This window comes from Diuraphis noxia, unplaced genomic scaffold (assembly GCF_037042655.1).
Source record: "Diuraphis noxia isolate RWA-SAM2 unplaced genomic scaffold, SU_Dnox_SAM2 contig0002, whole genome shotgun sequence".
In the NCBI taxonomy this organism is placed as follows: Eukaryota; Metazoa; Arthropoda; class Insecta; order Hemiptera; family Aphididae; genus Diuraphis; species Diuraphis noxia.
The window spans coordinates 44,420,400-44,448,189 of NW_028301712.1; the positions used below are offsets into that span (position 1 = coordinate 44,420,400).

Here is a 27,790-nt window from a genome sequence, read left to right on the forward strand (position 1 = left end):
AAATACAAAATATGCAGATAGGAATTTAATATTTAAAAAAAAGTATTTAAAATGTATATTATTAATGCTCATGTAGTAAAAAAGTATTCGAGTATAAAAGCAAATACTTTAAATTGTATAAATAGAAACTTTTAATTTTTTTATGAATATATTTTTATTAATTATAAACCCTGACCGTATCATTTGGTGTAACTATAAAAATATACTCATTTGATTTTTTTTTTCGTCAAAGTTTTAGAATTTTTGTTCGCCTATAATTCACCACGAACAAATTATTATTTGTTTTCCGTGAATAAAATAAAAATAAAAATAGAAAATTTTTAAACTAAAACGAACAAGTATTTGAAAATTATTATTTGAATTTAAATACAGATAATTTAAGAAAGTATTAAAAATACTTTGCCTAAGTATATTTTTAAAAGTAATAAAAGTACGTATTTGAGTGCTTAAAAAGTATCTGAATTAGACTTTTACTCAAATACTTTAGATAACTGTTCAATGATATATTCGTGTAAATCGATAGTCAAATAAATTAACTATGTATACATACAGTGCTCCAGTAAACACTCCAAATTAAAATTGGATAATGAGTGCATATACCTATTAAATGTGTCTAAACTTTTTTTTTAAAAATATTTTATCAAATTTATTTAAATATTTTTTAAGTTATAATCCATAGTGATTATAAAATTATAAATATTTAAAAAATCAACATTCTAATTACTCTTGCTTTTAGTTATTGTGTCTGTAGACGTTTCATTGTTTTTCATTTTTTAGGTAAATTTTTCAATTTTTGTTTTATTAAATGGCAGTTAATGCTATAATAATTTAAAATAATTTTAGCATCTTATTTTATATGATACGAACTGTATGCATTGTATGTTTTGATTAATTATGGTGTGCGTAATTCATGTTATACAACTATATAATTATTGAATTGTTATACAAGTTATTATACTTTACTAAAAACTAAGAAATTATAAATATCTCAGTAAATTATGACAAATATAACGTAACAAGAACCTAACATAATATACGGCTAACTAGTATCTATACCAAGGGTGGCCAACATAAATACGTCCACGATCAACATAAATAAATAAAATTATATCAAGAGTCAAAATGTTTATGAATAAATTTTATAATTTTTATAATTTTATCGTATTTTTTCGTTAGTAAGTAAATTTTGTTTAGTTTTTTTTTTTTGGGAGCCACAAGTTGGCCACTCGTGATCTATACTATAGTTCTACCATGTCATCACACAAGGATAATTTATTTTAAATGTCTACTCTGTTTTAAAATCGGGGAATGGCTTATACGATATAATATTGAATTAAATATTTAAAATATTTACCTGAAAAATATAGCTTAATTAATTTCACTCTGAGTGAGTTAAAGTTATATTTGTATGTATATTTTTGGTTGAGTTACAATAAATTATATATTTGTATTGATGAAAAGCCCGGAACCTATGGCCATTAGCTGTTTGTAGGGAATAACGGTTGATTTAGTACACGATTTTGTTTGAGTGTCAAGGGTTTGATGTTAAAACCCGGGTGGTTACCCATCTGGGAGCTAACAACATCGGCTGGTTCCTCCTCCGGTTCTCGATACTAACGGAAAAAAAAAATGGTACGTACACTCAGAGCGTTTCCGCACTTGAACATACCATCACGCCACACTACGTCACAATAATGTGTATTGTATTTATATAAATAGTAGTTACTTATAAATTATAATTAAATAATATGTTTAGAGGTGTAGTGGCTGGGTGGATTAAGGCGTCGGTTGCGACGCGCATCGTCGCCGGTTCGAATCCCGGTCATGGGCAGCATAGCTTTCGGGCAGTTCATGCTGTCCATGAAAGAGATGCCGCTGCCCCCACCCAGCCATGGCAGAAACCTAAGGGTGCCCATTCGAAATTCTGTCAAAACATCCACGAGTACCAAAACAAACAGTCCCCTCCCCGAAAGTTCTACAGGCTAATGGCCTTTGTTGTCAGAGCCTCAACCCCCAATAATAATAATAAAAAAAATAATAATAAATAAATAATATTTAAAATTTAAAATATATAGTACTATAATAAGTACTTGACAAGCTTAACTTATAACGTAATAATATATTTTAAATAAGAAATAAAAAAATGTTTGATGTTTTATATTTATTATTTTTCATTTAATATTATTTGATAATCATTTCAAATTATATGAATTATTCAATATCATTTTTTGTGATGTTTAGTCACTAATTAATACTAATCATATAATAAAAGAAATGTATAAATTTATTTTTTATGTTCGAATTCAGAACCATAGAAAAACATAGTGTCTAATAGGAATGCAAAGAACAACCAAAATATAACTTAAAAACTGAATAATTATATTTTTATTAATACATTAAGTATAAATGAAACTATAGGTAGTTTATAAGTATAATTATTAATGAAAAATTTATCATGAGAGATTTTATAAAAAAATATATAGGTACTAAAAATTTTTAAGTTATTAGAAAGTATATCTTATTATTATTTCATTTCACTTAAGTTGCTCAAAAACGATAATCATGTAAAATAAGTTATAGGTATTATAATATTATCATAACTCTCTATAATAATAATAGGAGTAGTATTTTGTTGAAATTTATAATTTTAACAAATTTGATTTTACCAAACAAAAAACATAATTTTTAATTGATAAGTATCATCAGTAATATTTAGTACGATGGAAGTAGAGATTACTATTCTTGCTTTTATACAGTTATAATAATGATTTAATTTCTTTAATATAGTAATAATAATCCTTAAAAGCTATTACTTCAAAGTTAAAACATTTAATTGAATTGGCCTCACCTATAGTGAAAATAATAAAATAATGATTTATACACAACATTGTATAAGATACATGGTTAGCTCATCTTTATTTTTATTTATTCAACATAATATTATGTACACCTTAGCCGTAATGGTTATCTATTATTAAGGTACGATTAATATCTCGCCGTAATTGGTGTTTATTGTATAAGTAAGATGAGAATCATTATAGTGTGTATTAACTTTACTAATATTTAAATTTAATTTTGGGAAAAATGAACAAAAGATTTTTTGTTTTCATAAAACTTACTCAAAAATCTCTCTGTGAAGCTATAAGTATTTGGTATAACCATATTTGAAGCATTTCAGAATAAATAAAATTAGTTTATAGAGGTAAATTTCGAGCTATTTTATTGATTTTAAATAATTAAAACTAAAATAGCGTTTTTAATTTTTTATATTATGAGGTTCATTAGCACATTATTGTTTTCATACCTCCATTGTTATAGGTTAGCATGTTAAAAATGAGGTGTGTGAACATGCAGCCATGTAAGCTCCGAGTTTTTATTGTTACAAGTATATTTTTTATATTATACACATACACACATTCATCCCATTTTAAGGATGAAGAAGTTTGTAGAACATACTTCAACAGTGCTTGAAACTTACGATTTTTATATTATTTCTAAGAGATCATTAAGCCATAGCCAGCAGGTTTTCACTAGTTTTAGGATTTATTATGAAAATTCCACATTGTATTACAAAATGAAATAACTCTGTCGTGTATTTCTAATAACATCATAAAAAAGAACATTCTGAGAATTTCATAAGATTACTCACCTGTACATTTTTGCTGAAAAAATTGTTGGTGAAGATGTGTACAGCTGAAAAATTTCTTACTTCGCTAAATTCAAATACTAGTTCCACAAATCCCTTTGAGAAAGATTCTTTACGCCATCCAACCCATCCGTTACCTAAATAAAATAAAAACATACATTATTAAATGATTTTTTAAGTCATTCATATCGAGTATCATAAATTATTTAATAATATAATTTTTTTTGATATTGAAATTGTATTATGATACACAAAACACAATATACTAGTAGGTCATGCTTATCATGTTCTTTTTACAATTACTTATTAAAAAAAAATAATAATAATAATAATATTAAATAAATAAATAAAACAGTTCAAGGTATAACACTTCATTAAAATAATATGTAGTATCGATACATTATTAAAATTAAAAAAAATTAAAAAATAGTTAATGATTTTCAAAGTTACCTATATTCCTATTTAATGAAAATGTTCTTAAATAATACACGTGAACATTCAAATCATTTAAGAAACATTTTAAAATATATCATATATGATGAATTAAAATATTTTATGTTCAATAGAAGACATGAATAGTGCAACATTAAGTTTAAAAAAATTGTCATACGTATTTTTATGACTAATTTAGATTCTTAGCGGAAGGCAGAAACTATACTTGTTTTATAATATTATGATTTATTTGTTTTTGTTAACATTTTTTAATCCAAGAAAAAAAGATTGAACAGTTTAAGTTCGTGGCTTTGTAGATCGAAAAGTGAATCAAGAATGTACTTTAAACTGGCCGTTTTTCTAATTTCCAAGTAGGTAGTAAGAAAAAAAATAAATAGGAAAAGTAACATAAACACGTGAAGTGAATTGTACGACAATGCCGATTTCAACATCATGACCATTTTTCACACTGAAACATTTTTTAAATTCAATGATTTATCATTAATTTAAAATTTAAAGATCATGGCTTATATTTTTCCATATTTTGAGCTTTCTGTATTTGTATGATTTAAATTATTTTTAAATCAATAAATCATAATATCTATTATTGTATTTACATTTGTTGAAAACCATATAAATATAGAGAACAAATTTTTGTGTAAAAACGTATAGTTTAATTATAAATTTATATGTACAAAAAGTAGCTTGATATTTAGTATTAGATTATGATATTAATATGATTTTTTAGTTTCTCTTTAAACGAATTTAATATTATAGTAACCTATATATTGTTAAATATAATACTTTAATGACTATTAATAGCCATGTGCATGGTTTCCTTATATAAAACACGAGGGAACACTATAAAATATCAATATAATAAATATATTATTTACACATATTCAGGAAAAAATAATTTTTTTAAATACAAAATAACAAATATTTAGTTCAATATTTTTTATTACCTAATTGCATAAAATGATTATTATATTGACCAAATGTAATTTTGCAACCTATACTATTACCAACTAGAAAATAAACCATAATAAACATATTAAGAATATGATTTATTTTTCTGTTTAAATGATTCTTCGAAAAAATAGGTATACAATAATTATTACAATGTGAGTTAAATTCATTTGAACAAGTAACAATTATCAGAAGAAACCATAATAACTTATGAAATATTAACAATATTTTATAATGTCGATATAGTCATTATTTCACAAATAAATACATAAATATATCAAATTTGATTGATATTTAATGATTATTTGATGATTCGCTCAAGTTTTTATTTTATCCATCCGTTTTTGTATTACTCCATCGTTTAAAATGTAATTTTCTGTTAAATGTTTTTAATTGGTCAGGTTTTCCATTCAACATAATTTTTTTTAAATGTTATCAAATCTATTATGCTCATCTTTGCCATAAGTATTATTAGGCACATCTTAAATCACACGTCTTCACAGTGCACATCGTAAATATCAATGATACTCATCTATTAAAGTCGTTAAAAACTTTTTACAATGTTTTAACGACTTGTTTCTTTTTATTTGTCTTATATGCGTTAAACTATAAAAATACTGTATTATTATTTCTATGGCATTTACCGTACGCGGCACTGGAAAGTAATGATGCAATTCACTATTATTTTTATATCATTGTATTATATCGGTATATAAGTGTGAGTTAAAATTAAATTTTATTCGTATGACATAGGAATTTCGGTATAAATTATTTAGGAATCTTGTGTGTGATACAGTCACGGTGGTTTGTACTTGTAATTATAAGCCACTGTACTGTGTAAATTTATTATGACCCTCACCCCATCACATTTATACATTTATTATGGTTTTCTCATTATACACTGTATTAAAAATGTCTATTATGTATATATAATATTTATACACATATATATTTCTCTACTCGATACATAATATGTATAATAATAATAATATTATGTATATAAAAAAATGACACTGGGAGGGATGTAGTAGAAGGCTCAAGGGTTAAAGTTAAATAACTCTTAGAATGCGGCAGGGACATGGTGTGGAGGAGAAGGGAACCCGCAGTCATTACCCGTTGTTCCATTAGTATATAGTTTTTCCCCGATTTACTTTATCGTATTTCATGTCATGCTCGGAGAGTCGTAATATTCAAAATTATACGCGTATAACAATATTATATACCTATATTATGTATTATATATATACATTCACCTCCGTTCTGTTATAATGAACCCCTACGTTTCCGTCCAACCATCCACCTTCTCCTTCACCCACAATGTACCCCGCTCGCCACCTCTCTTCATGCCGATCATCGACCCCCCCGTCACTGGCGCAAAATATTATAAGGCTTTCGTTTTCCGAAGTTACGCACGTTTATTTGTTATTGTTATTGCCGGGGATTTTGAAACATGAATTATTATTTATATACACGCGGAGACTGCAGCAGAACGCGTGCAAGTTTTCCGGGGCTTATTAAAACGTCCATATCATTAGCTTTTACAAACGTCACATTCCGCGAGCACAAACCGGCTGCGCTCCGAAAGTTTAGCGCGCAGGAAAAATATTAATTGAATAAAACGGTCCGTTGCCGTCACACCCGCAGATGCCCGCAATGTTAATGATAATCATAATAATAATGTACGAGAATAATATTGCATATTATTACTATTATTGTTATATACTGTATACTTAAACTGTTAAATATTTAATATACGAATATTGAAATAAGTGACTACTCTTATTATTATTACTATTACTATTATTCTCATCATCGTCATCATCATCGTTGTAGGTAGTCGTTGTTCTTTATAGTAAGCTATAATATATTATCGTTATTAATATAACTACTTTATACCATCGAACACAGCAGTACAGAAGAAGTAAAATTATTATTCGACAACGAGCTATAAAATTAGACAGATATTTAGGTGCGCGTAATATAATATATTTAACAATGGGTCGTTCGTGAGCGATTTACGTATAAGAACGCTGCTGTCGCTTGGATTAATATTACGTGCTTACCGTTTCTGGATAATATATTTTGGAGGATGAGGTTTTACTTTTTGGTATATTTTATCGGTTAAACGGATGCCGTTATATTGCATCATAAAATATACAGATTAGATTAATTAACTCTATTATACGGGTATTAGTCACAATATTATAGTACCAGTGGTGCATCGTAGTCAAAAATGGTTATTACTTTAAAGTTGAGCATTTAATTAATTAATTTAATGTTTGTATGTAATATATTAATATTAAAAACAATATAATATAATGGATAAAATAATAAAAACCACAGTTTTGTTAATCATACAGAGTTAAGTGATATGTATTATGACTGAAACATTTTATGAAACGATTATAAAACCATTTAATAATCATAAAAGTGATTTTTTATTTACACAGTATTCTGCCCAGTGTTGGTGAGTTGCGGCCCAAACCCTAAATAACGTACGAATTGCGGCCCGGGTTTATGAAAGGTACGTACGAATTGCTGCCATACAATAATGTATATATTACATATATATTATATAATATATGTCTATATATAGTAATAGTATATAAACATCACAATATGTTCATGATGATTCTGTTCGTTATAATATAATAGATTATGCTTGTGAATAGTTCAATTATTTGTTTTATTCAACATAAAATGTTACCTTTTCCGTAACCGATATCCATTTTGTAGTTATCTTCTCCACGCACACCATCAACCAAACGGCCGAGACCTCCTTGGATTTTGTTATTTAGCACCACACCATCGTACGAGAGATCTGCTACGTCTGTACTATCATTTGCAGATCCATCCAACGGGATGGTGTAGCTGATTATTCCATCTAAAAAAATATAGTAAATAATTTTAATATGTAGGTAATTTGAATATCGTACTGTATTGTGGAAATTCATTTTAATTATAATATTTTAAATCATTATATGATTTTATAAATAAAGATGATAATTTCTAACCAACTGAAGATATATATTTATTTGCCAAACGCACACGTCAACAACAACTGTTTCGACCTTTAGGTGGAAAGTTGGTTTGAGGATATTAATAATATGTACATGTCGGGTTTGGAATTTCTATGGTACCTATTTTACCTAAATAATATATAGAGAACGACATCCATGACTCATGAGTAATCATTACTCAGTGATGGACACTCCGAACGTTTAAATGAAAATAATATATCGTATTGGCGTGCGTGTATATCCATCTCTATTCACAACACACACCCGTGTGTAGTATATAGTTTGTTCGTTTATTAAAAACGAAATGTGAAAAGCCGATGGACCACGAAAAACTACTCGGGCAGTGGAGAAATTTCACGTGAAAAGTTTTCGATAGAATGAAGGTCCATGAAAGTGACAGAAAAATAAACTTATATGAAGTTTAATTAGGTACATAAAAATCGACACCACACATCGCCAAACGGAAAGTAGGTACTGTCAATAATATGATATAGTACCCAAAACTCGCGCGTCGATCATTACGTTTAACTTGCAAACTATTATTATACAAGTATATGTATATAATATTATGGTATATATATATACGTCAGAGGGAAAAGGGTCGAAAGGGTGCGTGACGCGACCGCGAAAGAGAACATTCCTACACCGTTGTCCGGTTGCATAATGATCGGTATGGCAGATTATTGTGGTGTTGTGAGTGGGTTGGTAGGTGGGTGGGTGAAGGGAGAGGTTAGGTAGACTAGAGATAGGAGTGTCACGTTTTTGATGGATATATTTTACTGAGAGAAAATACACATAAATACACTATATTGCATAGTATTTTATGTCCAAATGGTACGGAAAAATGTTTATTTTCCTAAAATTTTGAAACAGGTGTAATATGTATATGTCATAAGTCTAACGTATATACAACTTTAAGTTATACCTACTATGCATGAACATAACTAACAGTGCTTTGTGTTTATTAGACTATATTGATCTTAACGCGTTTCTAAAACGTAACACCCACCACGTTACATAAACATACATAAAACTACAATTTTCATTTAATTTCACCTGAAATAGGTAGGTCGTCTAACCATCGTCATAAGATTATTAATGTATTTGTGTAAAAAAATATATATATATACATCTGACGTACTAACGGAGTATAATATGCTACAACATCAAAAGTTATTACAACATTAATAAAAATATTTATATAATGATATTTGTTTTGTTTGCCTTGTACGCAGCACCGTAGTCTAAAAAGGTTATACCATATTTTATTTTATGAAAAGAATTTTACTCGCAGGACACGAGTTACACAAATAATAATTTTACGAAACTGTATCATTTTAATATACACGCATATTACAGGCCCTTAAAGATATAAAGTATAACATAATATATAACATCGGATGCCCGACTGCTACTTCCGACCCTATAGGATGTCAAGAACGCGCACGATTCGACTCCTTCGGTTGCAGAAGAATTAACTATATTATACGAACGCATTTTGTGGTAATAGAATGATGATGAAAATTACCAGTATGGGGGGAAAGGGAGGTCAAAGCGCGTGCCACCACTGGATAACGTCCGTGGTGGGATGTGTGTTGTACTCAACTGGAAGAGGACTGAGAAGTGGTGGTAGCACCGGCGTCACCGGTCAGTGTGTAGGTGTATACAATAATATATTAAATTCTTCAAAGCTACCACATATATATATAACCCAAATTCTCAGGCACGTCATAATATATGTCACTGGCAACGCCATTTGGGTGCGGTTTGGCCGTTACGAATTTTCACCGACCACGTACAGCATCTGTCACTGTATTGTATACCGTATAGATAGGTATAGTCAAAACCGGAGTACCTACCTTTAGCCTAGAAAAGCTTTGTAGAGCTGAGAAAATGTTTAGCTTCAGGAGAAAATGATATATTTTAAATACCTTAGTATACCGCATAACCACCACCACTACCGGTTGCACCACCACCACCAGTGTAATGTCGTTATTGAGCTTTATTTTACTCAAAAGAGCATCCGGATTTCTCTCAGTTTAATTTTTCACAAATAATCTGCACGTTTAAACATATAAAAATATGTATAAGCGAAAAAAAAATGTAATCAATGAACTGCTTTACAATACAATTATCTCGACGGAGGCTCCAAGCTGTTATACTGAAGATAAACCAGGTCATAATCTGAGTACAAACATGTGGTGATTACATGCACTAACCACATATCGTTGGTAGGTAGATACCTACCATTTTTACGCATGGTTCATAATTTATAAAATATTAATTAATATCTTAGGATATAATTAAAAGTCCACGGAACTTGGGTATACTCGACTTCATTCCCATATATCCGGTAGCCCAAGTAGTTGTTCATTGATTCCAATAAAACCCTGCATTGTATTAAAACTTAGTTTAAACGAAACATGAATACCATTTCAAGTGTATATTATTATTTACAGAAAGTTGCTCGAAAAAATAATCAAATAAAATTTATATAGGTGTATGAGTTGGGAAATACATTCATGACTCAGTAATAGCTTACAAAATAAATGTGGACATGGACAAATCCATCATTGTGGGAATAAACTATTTTTTGAAAGAATAATATTTTTATCTAGCCCATTAGATTTTTAAATATACGTCATTATTATTGTTTTTATTTAATTTCGATAAACACGGTACATATTATACTGTGTACGCGTATTTCATAATGTTTACATTCTATGAGTTACTGCATATACGTGTAAATTTACAATGTATAATATAGTCATTCAAATTTAACGATAGTTTTTACAGTGTTTGAAATAATTTGATATAAATTGCTATACGGTAGGAGGTTTTAAATGGCATCCACTTCTTTGATATAAATGATATCGATTTTAAGCAATTCAATCAATCGGTGGATGGGTTTTCATTGCACTGTGAATTAATATGTTGGAATAATTATGGGTGGATATTACCTTTAAATACCAGTAAATATTTTTAAGTTTAGATTAGATGATGCGAGAATTGATATTCTAAAGTAAGAATAAAATAAAAACGTATAGCACTAAAAATACCTTGAGTAATTAAAAAAATTTAGATTGTAAACGATTTTCATAGGTGCCATTATTATTGGAAATAAGCCATTTTAAAATATTAAAATCAGAACGTATGAATATTTTTAAAAGTAGGTAATAGCTGATTTATGTTGAATATAATTGAAAGGTATGATTTAGTTTATAAGATATGTTGTACAATATATTAAATAAGTTAAAAACGTTTTGGGTATACAATACAATAGTATTTGATATTTGAGAAAACGTACAATATTATGGTCTGTCATAGACATAAAGGTATGATCGATAGCAAAATTTATGAATTTAAGTATCCAAACATAATATTATATAAAGGGACACCAATTCAATAATTTCAAATAATATTTTATTGCAATAAAATACATATTTTGATTACTATGTAATTGATTTATATTGTAATTATTCAAAGAGTTTCTATCGAAATCTAACAAAATATGAATTATACGAGTTTTTAGGTACATACATTTGTGGACTTTGGTATAAAAAATATAATTATTACATTATTTTTTTTATTTAAAATATGTTGGCTACCGTTCTACAAATAATTTTTTATTGTTCTCTACTTTTGCAACTATAGGTGTAAAAAGTTAGAGACTTCCTTTAATATAAACCGATTATTATCATGAATAATGCGCTAAACACATACAAAGTATATGTCAAGTTGTTTTTATCTACTACTAAGTTTTCTAAGAACTACAGTTGTTATCTCAAGTTAAGTTTTCCGAGCAGAATAGGTGAGCACATATTTTGACATCTTAAAAACCTGCCAAGAGATTATCCATTTATCGGAGAAACTGTTTCGAGTGTGATTCAAACTTGTGTGTCTTTGACGAAGTTTGGTCTAGTAAAATATCCAAAACACCTGAAACCAGAAACAAGTCAACTTAACGAGACAAAGATACTGATGTAGTAAGAGGATTTGTTATAAATTATAACTAATCGTATCATCCATTTAATAATAGCTTAGGCCATGATTTAATTTCTGATTTTAAAGTTATATATTATGTTTTACCAGTAGATATTCATTGAAAGCATAATTTTGAATATAGATAATAACGTACACCTATGCTAAAGATTTTGTGAAAATCCATTTAAGTTTTATTATGATTTTTTTAATACATTTTATCCCTATTAAATTATTAGATATTAAATAAATATTTTTAGTTAGAAAAATTGGTGACAATTTGATTCGATTTTTTTTTTATCGATCCTAAGCTCGGAAACTATAGCAATTAGTTGTTTGTAGAACAGTGGAACGATTGGTTTGAAACACGTTTGGCAAGCGTTTTGTCGTTAGGTATTAATAACAATTTCACGGGTGATCATCCATCTGGGAGCAGGCCGGTGTCAATAACGCCGACTGGTACGTACGAAACTGAGTATAGACTTTCGGGGCCACACCAAGCTACATTTGATAATTTATGTTCGTTATGTTTTCCAAGTACACGATTCAGAAGTGTCTTACTGGATTAATCAATCTTTTTAATTTTTTTATATTATTATTTATATTTATAATACCTATGTAAATAACTGAATGGCCAATTTAGTACATATTTTTCACTCATTAATCTGATAAATCTAGTATTTCGAATTAACAGTGGATTTATCAGATATTTACCTAACCGTAAAATAATAGCCAATAAGATGCAGCTTGTCTTCATGGTGTACCTATAGTAGTTGTTTAATGTTCAGTAATATTATATTACGCAACCATGATTCAAAATGATATACTTAAAATTTAAATGAAAGATAACATGATTACGTGTTTTTTACAAATTATGTAACTCACATAATATGCTATCTTATATTAAATTTTAAAAACGAAGTTCACCATAAAATTGTACAACAAACTTGATTTTAAACGTAAATGTTCTTGTTTTAGTGGTAAAAAATGTAGATAGAATAAGTTAAGAATATCTAACATTGTGATAATAATATTAATATTGATAATAAAAAAATACCAATTACAATTTAACTTTTCTCCTAATTCTTATTTTTACATCGGTACATATAAGGCTATACATAGATTTAACATTGGATTTAATAATGTATAAAATATGTACTCGTACATTACATGAACATCAGTTCATATTATAGTCAATAACTAAATTAGTTTACGCAAAATGAAATATTAAAACAAGACGAGGCTTTTTCAAAGTACTCAGTTAAATAAATTCTAGATTTATGGCATCTGTATTACTACCTATATACAGAATTACACAATAAATAATTTAGTTTAAATCTATTTAGAAATTAATATACCTGAATGATTTTATAACCATTAATAATATATTTTGTGAAATGTATGTAGGTTTTTCAGCAAAGTTACGACATTTGACTTTAAACTTGTATTCGTTTATATTTTTCTTTAATTTTAAGCAATATCATTCACTAACGGTGTGGCTTTATAATTAAACTGTCAGAAACTTAAATCCAATAGCTTCATTGAATGGAAAATCGAACATAACCTCTTAACTTTCAGTTTTAATGATAATGGCTGAAAAAATTTAATTTTCAAATGTCAATCAATATGCGTTTAATTTCCGAGTCATCCGGGGAAAAAAGTTTAAAAATGTATAATATATATTTATATATAATTTTATAATATACAAGTTTTCTGTAAAAAGTGGCAGGAATTTGTAAAGATTTAATATAAATTCTTTAAGTACCTTCTAAAAATAAAAATAAATATATAAATAAAGAAAAATGTCAATTCAAAAGTTTTGATATTATTATATAAATATTTTTGTCATCTTTATAAGGTAATGGTTACAGCCCAACAATTTACTAAAGGCCAGTAATAATAATGAACAACAAAATACAAATGGATTTTTAAAATTTTAATTATTGATTCAATCTTATTTTTGGTTCACTGTGTTTATATCTTTGTGCAAGGTTAGGTATTGAATTATTAAAATTTACAATTCCATTAGGTTCGTATTATATTTTTACTGAATTGAAGATTCCTAAATATTGAATACATTCAATTCAGAACAAATTTACAAATATATATTTTATTCCTGCACCTTCGACCACGACGTATAGGTACAAATAGCTAATATTTATTTAATACATATCTAATCTTTTTTTTTTTAAATATTTATTAGAAATAAACAATCTATACAAGAAATGTACAATAAGCTTATGTGTTAAGATAATACATGGCATGAAAAATGAAGTAAGAAGCCACCCACTGGCAACACTTAGCATATCTATTTCTAATCTAATCCATATTCATTTGAGTTTTGACGAATATAGTCATTTTAAATTGACAATTCAACGTCAAATGTTATTTGTATTCGTCAATTTGTTTACTTCCATCGTATTAAAATGTAATATTGATAAATAATTAAAAAACACCAATATATTTAACCTTCTCAAACAAATGTTACATTCTTAACAAATTTAATGAGTTTATGCCATTGCAACTTTTCTAATAATGTTTGCAGCACGAAGTTTATTTAAATAGTTTTTCGTTTATTATTATTTGAAACGACCAAATATCATATAATTATTATTTATTAAAATACATTTCATTTTTTTATACGATAATATGTTAATATATTTTGATACTAATTATTTATAACAATCTAGGTATTGAAGAAAAAATATAATATTTATATTAAAATTGTAGATTCTAAAATATAAAACTTTTGAGATTAATTATGTGTGATATAAATATTATTATCGCTCTTGAATTATAAATACAAATTACTTAGATCAAACACGTTTTGATTTTTTTTTATTATTGAAAAAGGTCAACAAGTTGGTCATTGACCATTGTATGGATATTGTAAAAGTAACAATATCGTTTGCTTTAAGAGGCCATAACACGGTTGTGAACCAGAAACGAGGACGTTTTATATTAAGTTACCCGACAAAGCCAATTTGTGTTCATCGGCAAAACGGACAAGCTTAAGTCAATTATTCACTTTATTATTACCGTCTCTGGTAAATACGACTTCGGTCAAAATGTCCGACGATCACCCAAAATTCCCACATAGTTTATTAATTAGCCGATCAATTAATTAGAGCGTTTTCCCCGCCAAGAACTTCAGTTATCGAATTACGCTCTTTAAATCATTATAACACTATCGTATACTTTTGCTAAAAAATTAATATTCTAAAGGGACCTGTCAAGTTATTCTTGGTATAGATGTAATTTTTTTTTAGTATTGGTTCTAGGTTTTTTCTTTCGGATGACACTCATTTCATATTACTTAAAAACTTCTTTTAAATATATTTATTAGGTTGGCTTGGTAGATATTAGTGGATTGTGGACGAAATATTATTGGAATGATTTTATCTATTAATAATTGTAATTGTTCGCTCCGCAAATAATTATTCAAAAACCTGATTTTTCGTGCCAGTGCGTTCAGCGCGGGTGACCAGTCGAGGAGTGCGCGCGTTGTTCCACCACCAGCTGGTCGCTTGTGATAGTGGTGCGAGGTTATCTAACTGATAGTGGGCAATGTGCATATTCCAACGGTCACATTTTTATATTATTTTTATGCACTTTCAATGTTTTTTCTTCGTTCATTAAGTTGTGTAACGCTTTCAGTGCCACCGAAATTCCGTATTTTGATGGATTAAATGTTTAAGGTGGTACTGATCGCATTTTCGTGAATTATGTGTTTTTTCATTGGCTACTCAAAATTCGTTCGTTTTCGTAAAGGTTTCATATTCATTAAATTACGTTCGTACTTTTTTCCTTGTTTTTTTTATGCCTCTCGAACTGTTTGGTCATTCGACGAGCCTCCGATTCAGTATTCAATTTGTTTTTGTTAATCTTAAATACATTCGTTTTCATCAAAAAAGCATGCATTCATTCAATACATATTCAATCATTTCATTTTAGTCATCTGTGAATTGTTTTCTGTAAGTATAGTCATTTATTGCATTCAACCCATTAATATTATTCCTCAATTTAGGGCGCACCACGAGATACTTACTGAAGCACGTGAATTTTTTTTTGTCATTGTGAATTATATATATCGCATCCGTTTCGCGTTCTGACCCGTTTCGTGAAATGGATAGAAAATTTGTCCAGTTCGCGAAATGGAACTTATTTTTTTACAGATCGCGTTATTACGCAATGTGGATAACTTTTCACGAAATGGACACGGATTTTTAGTTATACGGAACTTGTTCCGTAATCTGTACATACAAATGACGAAACTAATACGTGAATGATTTTTATTAATAGAAACAACTTGTCGTAATAACCTGTGGTAATAATTATTATAATTATGTCATTCTAGTAAACTTTAGATAATGTATATTGTAAATTATCAATAAAAAAAAATATTAAAAATAATAATAATTATAATAATTTTAGCATTCTAGTGAACTTTAGATAATATATTATATTGTAAATTATCATTGAAAAAAATATATGAAAAATAATAATACTTATAATACAATTTTAGGTAAATTTATATTGTAAACAATTCATGTATAAAATAAAAAAAATATTATTATAATTTAATTTAAAAAGCATGCAGTATATTATTTGTTTGAACATGGGGTAGTATTATGACAACGGCTATTACATTTTAAGCTTGATTTAAAGCAAGCGCATTTTTTTGTTTCACATTTTCCCCTAAAATTACAACTATGAAAACCTCGTCCTCCTGTTGTTAGGTTAGGTTGTAACACCAGAATCTTAAAAATGTTATAGGTACACGATTTATTTTTTAAAAAAATGACATTATCTTATATGTATTTTTTTATTGATAATTTACAAAATACATTATCTAAAGTTTACTAAAATTACATAATTATTATAATTATTACCACAGGTTTTTATGAAAGTTGTTTCTATTAATAAAAATCATTCACGTATTAGTTTCGTCATTTGTACAGATAACGGAACAAGCTCCGTATAACTAAAAATCCGTGTTCTTTTCGTGAAAAGTTATCCACATTGTGTAATTACGCGATCCGTAAAAAAATAAGTTCCGTTTCGACAAGTTTTCTATCCATTTCACGAAACGGGTCAGAACGCAAAATGGATGCGACATATATATTGTGTTCAGTGAGTTATTCGTCTGAGCTGGTGGCCCGTTAGTCGTACGTTCTCAGGATTGTCACACATTTAATTATTATTATATTGTATTTTTATTGTGCAAATATGTGCATCCTGAGACGGTAGCGTTTGGTTTAAAGCCGCTAACGGACACCAGTTCTCCAGGTAACAAGCTGACGAGCTGCCAGATTATTATTTAGTATTATTATTATTATTTTACTTTGCTAATCAAGCATTATTATTATTATTTTACTTTGCTAATCAAGAATTATTATTATTATTTTACTGTGCTAATCAAGCACTTCAATATTATATTGTTTACCTTTGATAATCCAGCATAATGTATTTTATCCACTTATTGGGTGCCAAATAGGTATCTCACACTTAATATTATCATTTGCTGTATTATTCGAAGCCAATAGGCTATATTGTAACATTTGTATAATCATTTTTATACTAAACCAAAGTACCTACATCACTTAGAATTATAATAAAAACAATTATTTAACATATTAATATTCTGGTTACCTATTTTATTTCCTTCATTATTCATTTAAGGTCGTTACTATAATACTTGTATTTAGCTAACGCCTTGTCGTGAAGGCACCCTTAAAGCCAATTATTATATTTGATTTTTGTTAAGAGCTGAACGCGACAGTAACAATATTATGTACCTACTACCTACCTATATAAAATGCGATCGTTTATTTGTTTAAAATGTGAAATATTAATAAACTATATGTGAAAAAATTATTTAAAATTGTTGATATCTGGCGTTGGTCATTAAAAAGAAATACGAAACATGTTTATCACTAATTCCCTGTTAGTTTTATAATTTAAATGGAATGCTACTGTATCATTCTTTCTCTATTGATTGTGGCTTCCATCGTTGCTAATTAATTAAAAGAAAAAATGTATATAATATATGTATATACACCTATATTATAATGGCTTATATATAAACCATTAGTCGTCCCTAAAAGTTTGCATTCGTTGAAACAATAACACAGGATTGAAAAGACGAAGAGAAAGAAAAAACCCGTCCACGACAGGAAACTTTTCAATTACGTTTGCACGCAATGGCTAAGTTTTTCATCCTTTTTTTTTTCAACTTGCGATCATTCTTATTCGTTCTATTATTGTTTATTCTGAGCGATTAATATTGGTATTGAAAATCGTCATCATAAAATATAGCGTATTCAAACTCATCACTATTCACAATAATGTAAATAAAAATATGTTAGTACAGGTGAATTTTTTATATACTCGTAAAGATGCTATTGTAGACATATTTTTATTTATAACATTATACCATTGAGTATTATGTAATATGGTGAGTACTATCGCTACACTACCTACACCAAACGGTTATAAAATTATTGAGAAGCGGTTTTATACAGTTGACAATTTACTACGAATAAACGTCAGTTTATCAAGCAATATTTGTTGAAACTTTAAATAACTAGAAAATAAAATGTATGATGAAAGTATTATGTTATTATATATTATCTGGTATTTAGGTATTAAAAAGGAATTATTTTCTTAACATATTTCCTACTATTATAATCTCAATACTTTGATTAGTCACAATAATATTAATACTATGTATTTTTTAATTTTAATTAAACCGACCATTTTAACTAATATTACTAAAACTCTTTGATATTTATTAGAATATTTTTTAGGTGTAATCATATATTTTTATTTATTTTACTCGAGTATGTTATTTGATTTCGAAAACTCAGTGAGCTATTGGTTAGAATATCTAGGTACATTAAACTACTACATACATACGATTACAATTTCTCACACATTCTTCAACTTAATATAATTTCATTGGATTCAACACAAACTAATAATAAAATTATGATTATTTAAACGAATAGTGATATATTTTTTTTTTTTTTATCATTGGAATTATTCACAGTCAATTAGCCAGATCATCACAATTATTACTTTCAATAGTATATTTTGTACCTATTCGACCAGCTGACCCTTTTCAACATCCGATTATACAAGCCAACACTGGCTACATTATAATCCGTTAAGGATTTGTCTGTATCAGATATATATGCACCGAGCCGAGCGAGGGAGAAAAAAAACCCTAACCCCAGGTAACTGTTAGGGGTCGAATACTGGTTATTATTTTGGCGTTTGCTGAAACTTTGGAACTCGGAGTAGTGTACACCGCATGGTGAAACGTGTCCAGCGTGATTAATCGGAATTTCAGTTGGTTGTTCGGTAGTAGAATATTGCGAACCACGGCGTGTTTGTCGGCAAGGGGTAGATGATGTTTGTTACAGGGGGAAATGCGTGGCCGCCCATATTTTCCTTCGTTTTTGTTCCGTTACGGTATGTATATAATACACTGTAGGTAATGTATATTATACAGACTGCTGCAGTGATACACAGACGGTTAGTCCGACGAGGAATATTGCCGTCACGTACGGAAATCTCGTATCCATATAATGCATTAAGAGCCCATTTTTTTCCCTTTCCGATATTAGTGTAGGTTATAAATTTTAAAATGAATTATTGCCGTTCCGTTAAGAATCAACAAACTTAAATGAACGTCCTGCCGCGGCTTCCGCCGTGAAACCGACCACCTCCAAAACACTATACCTAACCAATAGCAATTGCAATATGAATTTTAAAATCACATCCGTTTGAATTTAATACGGGCTTACACGTCAGAATATGGGGCAAATTTATTTTCGATTAGTTCCAATGTCGTTGAGTCGATTTAAAGTAAGCACAGTCATATCAATATCTATTGATAAGCATGTATATGTATGTATTATGTATAAACATAATATGAGAAGTCTGCAGTCATTAAAGCGATACCATTCAACTGTGGGTTTCACCAGCTATGTACTTAATATAATTTTCATTCAATTAAATGATAATTTAATAGTCTTTATACACATTTGTATGTAATTTGGTCGGTAAATAACGAAACGTATACGTGTTCGGAGAATTTATAGATATATCTAAGATTAGGGCAATTAGGCTTAATCCTTTATAGTTCTTATTGATAAGTTGGATAAAGTAGTTATACCGTGCTTGTACGAATAGTAGGATGTCCTTTGTAAGTGCAATAAAAAAAAAGAATGCCGAAGAACGCAAAAAAGATTTTTGTTAGAACGAGCAAGCCTTTGGGGGTACAATTTCTTGTTAGCCACAACTATCAAAGGTGCCGGTGGTAAATGTAGCAGGGAAATAATATATTATTATATCAATGGTCCTTTGTGGACCAAAGGCTTTTAGGTGACGTTCACATCGAAACACGCGTGCAAAGAATTCAACTGGGTCTTGGTAACGGCCAATACGTTTTCGGGAAAAAATTGCTTGACGAAATAATAAAGGGTGAAAAAAACATTTCACCTGTTATTTTCCAATTCTTATTTTCCATTTGTATTTCTCCTCCAACCATCGACACGTATCTATCAGTAAATATCAACCGAATAGAAGCTAAAATCTCAGATACACGTTCGCCATCTATTTATATTATAGACTACTGCACAAACAATAATATTTTTGAGTTTTGATTCACCCAACAATGCTTGCTAAAGTACTTTTGCATTCTGCATATTATTGTTTGAATAAGTAAATCTTGCAAAATCAATACACACCATGTTTTCATTTTATATTTTTCCTTCATAGAAACAAAATTCAATTCCAAACTTATGTTTTTAAATAATATTGTATGGAATATTGTAATGGGCTAGGTTTGTATATATAAAATATAAATAATAAATATATATTTATTATACGAGTGCGTATGTAAAGTGTACATGCGTTGCGTTTGTATTTATTTATTTTTAAATAAGAAAACACACTGAAATATGATTAAATCGTTGGCCTGAAATATATTTAACTGAAGATATGATGCATTGTTCAAATGTTGAATAGAATTTTTTTAACAATATAGTTTAATCTTAAATGTTAAAATTAAAAAAAAATCAATTCGTATTTGTATTGAAAAAAATAACTGTTTATTAAGATGTGTTATATACTAGCAATGTTTGGGGTAGATATACTATAAGAATGCATGTACACTATTAAATTGACGGGCGTTTCACAAATTAATTAAACTTTACCAAAACAAAAAAAAATATAACATAATAGCATTTTTTTAAATGTTTTAACTTTTTTTTCATTATAAGCGATATCAACAAAAATTTACGTTAATAATATTGAGTATGGACAACAATTAATTATATGAATGTAGACTGTATGTTGTTTTACACTCATAATGCAGAGATTATTTTTTTGTATATAAAAAAAAAATGATAGTTGTGCAGCCTCTAGACTCTAGAGTATATTTGAACATATGTATTTAATGTAGCACACACTCCACACACATAACATAATATTATTATATTAAACCTATATAGTATAAATCAGAGAAAATATGATTATTTATTGATCAATAATCGTTTGTTTTTAAAATGTCTAACAGATTTTATAAAATCATTTTCGACATTTGAGTTCATATCCATATCAATGGTATTAAAATCAGAACGACCATAATGTTTAATTTTTTATATACATATTATGTGCTCGTTAAAGGGTGATAATGATAAATAACAATTTTATTGATTTTTGTGCACGTGAGACTCTTGAGTAATACTTATTTTAAATATTCGAATAATTTGGTTAATTACAATTTATATGTAATTAATAATCGATTTTGAATTTGAATTTGAATTAATTATTATACAAGTATCAGTGATAATAATATTGTTATATTGACGTATTGATGTACATTTGAAAAAAATACCTATATAGCTATTTAGTTTGTACAAATATTACTGGATAAATTGGATTTAAATACACATGCACTACTCGAATCCTTATAATATGCCATTTTAAATAATTATTAAAGAATATTAATATTAAAGCATAACAATTTTATATATTGATTCATAGCCATAAATTATGACATTTATACAATAGTGCTGTATGATCAGTGTCGGTTTGGTTCATGAATGGGTCCCTGGCCCAGTAATTTTTAACGGGAACCATTTCCCTTACAAACTTAAAAAAAACCTTTCCCCGAATGAATCAGAGTATTAGACCAATGTTAAGTATGATATAATAAGTGTGAATTATACGATAAACGATGATGGCATATCGTTTCAATACATTTCAATCGTCAGAATATCGTATAATTGTGCGCGTACTGTTAAAGTCTGACGACCGACAATTGTGCACTGAATTTATAATTTAAGAAGGTAATTTAATTCTACTCAATCCTATCACTTAATTCACTTATATCTTTGTGCACTAACACCGGGACGTTACCCGTTAATTAGACCACGCGTTTCATCAAGGCACCTACCTATTTGTTTATTCCACGAGTTTCGCGAAGAATGGTACCTAAGTATTTGAACGTAACACACACACACACACACACACACAAACATTTTACAGCGTCATATCTCTGTGACCTGGATCGTTTGAATCAACAACGACTTCTTCGTTATATTATAGTGACGCGGTGAACGTGGAGTAATTTGACTGACGAACGTTTCGCGCGCACGATAATGATTATCACATTGTGATAATTTTGTTGTGTGAGTTGTGTGTCATTGCGTATGAGTTTGTGCGTGCCTTCACCGTTCGACAACGTCATTTACGATAGGTAGTGTCTCGTAATTACGTTTTTGAGCGGATTATTAACGGTGGAAATAATAATAATAATTATTATTTTAAAATCACAAACAATTATCTGCGATATCGGTCGTCATTTGGAATTTCAGCGCACATACAACAAATGTCTTTGTAGTCTATTTTACAATAGTGCTGTTTTCAATAAGTGCGATAAAATTATTAACAATCACCCGTCCGTGATGATCGACGTAAATCACGTTTTTTTCATCTCGCGCAATCGATGATTTACTATAAACCAACCTGAATCAAATTTTATAATGATTAGACGAATGGTAATCAAATCATCTTATGTTAATGATAATATTATTATTTAAATGACAATAGTATTACGCCAATACTAAGTGTGTGTGAGTACATACAACTACTGATATAAAACAATTCATCTAGGATTCTTATTAAATAATATATTTTTTTGGTTTTATACGCGAAGGCAGAACACTACGATATGTTCTTATAATATACCAAATACACTTGTACGTATATATACTCCCTCATGATTTTGATTTCGATGATATCGATTTGAATGTACGAAGCTGTGCCCCTTTATATAAACACACACACACACACACACACATATATATGTATATATATATGTACACAATATGTTGTTTGCGCCGGAGAAGTCTCAATCTATACATATTATATACATATACGTACACTCATACATACATACGAGTACATATATACAAACACATTCCGAGATGTACTATACAGTCGCACTATATACTATTATTATACGACTGCGCCGTCGTTGATATAATAGAAGTCTACGATTATTACTCACGGTCGGACGGGCATCCTCTGATCTCTGCCCTCAGGCAAACGGTGCGACGGTGAACGCTGTACGGCAATATGCGTACTTGCGAAGCGTAGACGGGCGGAAGCAGATGGTGCAAGACCACGGTCGAGGTATCCGTGTTGCCGGACATTATCTGAAATAAATCAAACGTACGGCATGCCTTCAGCAATTTTCAATAGGTGCATTTGGTTTTCTATTCCGGTATACAAATAATAATATAATACGTACACCAACTTAATATATTGTACGGTGCATAAAATTATTTACAGTCAGAATGGTGGTTTTTTTTTCCAATGGGAAGTCAACGCATATTATTATTGTTATAACATCACTGGGAATTGAAAAACCCAAATATAATAACACATCATGCCCCATTATTATACAAATAAACAAAATAAGTAGATGGATCACGCACTGCATAATATTATAAAATATAATATATTAGGTATTTACAATGGTAGTAAATATTTAATCTATAATAACTTTCAAAGAAAATGTTTTTTAAAAGATACTATGACTAAAATAAATAATGTTTTACATTACTATTTGTATGATTTTAAAAACTTAATTTAATACATCTGATTATTTTTATGATTTGAATAATATTAACAAAATATTTTTAAAAAAACAAGTAATTTGCATTCATGTCTGGCATTTGCGGGTTTTCCCTTGGGCATGCTATAAAACATCATCAGTATGTCCGAGACAGATAATTCATTAATTTTGGTTGGCAGAAAATTAAAATCCAGTCTTTAATGAGTTATTTTTTGAATTTTTAAAGGCAGAGATTTTATATGTTAATTTTACTGGTTAGTAGTCCAGGCTCAATATTTATTTTTTTTAATATCATTTTTATAATAAATTTTAGATTTTAAAATTTGCTCAGTTATAAAGTTCATCCACTATAGTACTATACGATCGTTTTCAACAGGTAATGTGTGGTGTCAAACTTTTCTCTAACAAATAATCGTCATCATATGGCCAAGGCATAAGAAATGTTTGCATTCACATTGCAGACATCAACTTGTTTACTTCACTTAAAAATATAGCCTCTAGTCTCACTTAATAATCGACTTATCTATCTTTGTCTTATTGATTACCTTCAAAAATATAAAATTCTCTTCAATGGTTCAATCTACCTGACAATCTTACTGCTATAAAAACAAAAATTTAAATTGTACATTCTTATTCATAATAAAAAAATAAATAGCAAATTGTATTAATATGCATATTCGAATCCTGGAGTTGGTTCGATTTTATCAATATAATTAAACAATTAATGCACACCAACGTAATGTAAATTAAAAAGGAATTTGTATGCACCTAACCTATATTCACTTAATGTGTATTAAAAATGTTATATAAATATAGCAGGTATATTAGAATGTACTAGTATATTATATATAGTGTAAACAGAGTTATTAAATTTATCCACGTCATAAATCTGATGAGACTTATCGAAGTATATGTCAATGCAATTTCCTACTCTATGTATTTAGAATATCAAAGAATATTATCAGTAATTATTGTAATTGGAAATCACGCTATATACACCAATAATAATAAGTATCACCATAGATATTTCGTATTATTGTTTTTAAAACGTTACACGCTTTCGTGTTACATCAAGTGTACGATAAGTACGAGTTAAAAGTGTGTGAAAATCTGCTTTATAAATTTGCATACAACGTAAATTGTTCAGTTCAGTAAAAGAAAATCACTGAATTATAATAAATTACAACATACTATGTATTGTAAGATCTTAATAAGATATCTTTAGTAATAAAAAGAACCATTTTCGTTTATTCGACTTATGATTTCTGTCAAATTTAAAAAAGGTACTTTGAATTTTTTCAAAATAATCACTGAATATCAGTAAAAAAAAAATAATACCATATAGATGTATGCAGACATTATCGCGAATAACAATAATTTTGAAAACAAACCACAACCACGTGACATCACCTCATCGGTAGGTATGTGAAAAAAACAATTGATTCGTTTTAATTCATACAAGAAAATATTATGCAAATTACGTAATATTTAAGTTGTTTGTCGAACAATGTTTATTGAAAACTTTTGTCTTAATAATGTATTATAGTATTGGTTTAAATTTAGATGAAAACCCGGTTAAAATATTATTTTTTTTTATTTTTTTTGCGGAAACGATTGGAACCTATTAAAAACCGTAAACATTCGGTCGCTATTGTATTGTCTCAGTGTTCGAAGGAAAGTGGTAAGAAGTTGTTTCGCATGGCCACATAAAACGTACAAATTATCTGAGATTTGTCGTCGTAATCCGAACGCGGTGGCTACCCGCGCACACTTGTTACGCGCTAACCGATATTGACCTACTGAAACTTGTCACTAGTGATATATATATATATATATAATAAACACACACATAGGTACGTGTGTCATGTGTTTCGTATACATATATGTGTGTGTGTGTGCGCGTGTGTGTGTGTGTATTTGTGTGTTGGGGTGGTCGTGACGTGGAACGGAAGGCGACGGGGGATGATCAATTGAAACGTAAATGTCCCACTTTTATACCCGCCGAGATCGCTGCAAAGTTTCTGGAATTACAAAAGTAGTGCCTTCCGGGTGTAATGTAATAGTCGCGCGCACCACGCCACCATTTCAATGTGAATTATAAGACCATACGCACACACACACACAACTACAAAATATATGCGCATAAGTATATACGTATCTCGAGTTTGCATTTCCGGTCGTCCACGAGGGATGTCTGCATGGATAGAGTTAGAACGGAGGACACTTCGAGATTTCCATATATATATATATATATATATATATATATAAGTATATACATATACACACAATATGTACGCGGGCAGACGGGTCACCCGAGAGTGCTGTGCGATTTGTCTTTCGGGCCAACTTCAGCGTAATTGCTCGGATAAATCGGAAAGAAGGACAGTTCCGGGGCCAGACGGGGCCGGCGTGGTGCACCCGACCCGGACTAGAATCTGAACTCTCCGATAAATTCCGAAACAAACTAGGTCGATTGGCCATCTTTGTGCAGATCGGGCTCATTCTGAACTGAAAGCAGCAATATAATATTCCCCATCTCTCTCTCATTTTGTATATTATAATACGCAACTAAGACATATGACTACATTATAATTACACACTTGTGTTTGTGTTTTCCTTTCGATAGTCTCGAATTTCAGAATAATCTCTAGGAAATTTATGTTTCAATGTCATATAAAAATTTATTTTTGTTTAAAATCAAATGTTTGTAGGAATGAACAACTAACAGACATTAGTAACAATTATTATGACATTTTATTACATAGAATTATAACGTAGGCATACACTATTATTTAAAATAGCCCACAAATTATGAATCCGACATCAAGTTAGGTTGACGTTTATAATTCTATTGGTTTTGAAAATTATAAATATATGAATTATGTACCTATATATATTTAAAACGAATAAAAATTATTATATTACCTAACTGATTACATTTATTTATGTTTTTCGTACTGGATAACGAGCATAATGTTCGGTAAAATTTAATCAGAAAATGTTAAAATTGAACAATGTTTGTTATAGCATAAGAATTTATGACAGGAACGTCTACGCGTGATGAAATCTAAGAGGTGCTTTATACATTTTATGACCATCTTAATCATGATCATGTTATTGCATATAAATTTGATGGTGTACTTTATGTTTAAGTATAATACTTTACTTGTTACATACGTATATTGACATTTGGATATTAACAGGTATTATTAATAGCCTATCACCGTTGATGAATCATAGCACATTTCTTGATTTATATATTTGAACATGAGTATAAAACGATAGGTTTTTATAATATATGATCAGATGATCCTATCAGTTGCATAGTGTGATGCGGTGTTTTTTCTCAGTCACTAATGTGTTCTGAGGTTAAGTATCAGTCAGTATCAATAATTCTCAGATGGATGACCACCCGAAATTTCAGTGACAAATCCTTCCACATATATATACAGGGTGATTCTTTTAAGTGCGTACACTAATTATCTCGAAAAGTATTTACTTTTTTCAAAATATTTTTTTACATGGTTTCAATTTGTTAAAAACCAACGTTTTTTATTTAAAAATTATATTTTTAAAAATTTTTTATCC

The 27,790-nt window shown here is 28.9% G+C and overlaps 1 protein-coding gene across 6 annotated transcripts in view; it reads right to left on the reverse strand.

The window, feature by feature from the left end:
• LOC107166433 (discoidin domain-containing receptor tyrosine kinase B-like) overlaps positions 1-27,790 on the reverse strand; it is a 199,843-nt gene that overhangs the window by 20,395 nt on the left and 151,658 nt on the right. For all 6 annotated transcript variants that reach the window (XM_089219550.1, XM_089219552.1, XM_089219548.1 and 3 more), the window contains 3 exons: positions 23,633-23,780; positions 7,755-7,931; positions 3,650-3,783 (listed from right to left, as the gene is read on the reverse strand). In XM_089219550.1, the coding sequence (XP_089075676.1) occupies positions 3,650-3,783; positions 7,755-7,931; positions 23,633-23,780 (459 nt within the window). The remainder of the gene's footprint in view (positions 1-3,649; positions 3,784-7,754; positions 7,932-23,632; positions 23,781-27,790) is intronic.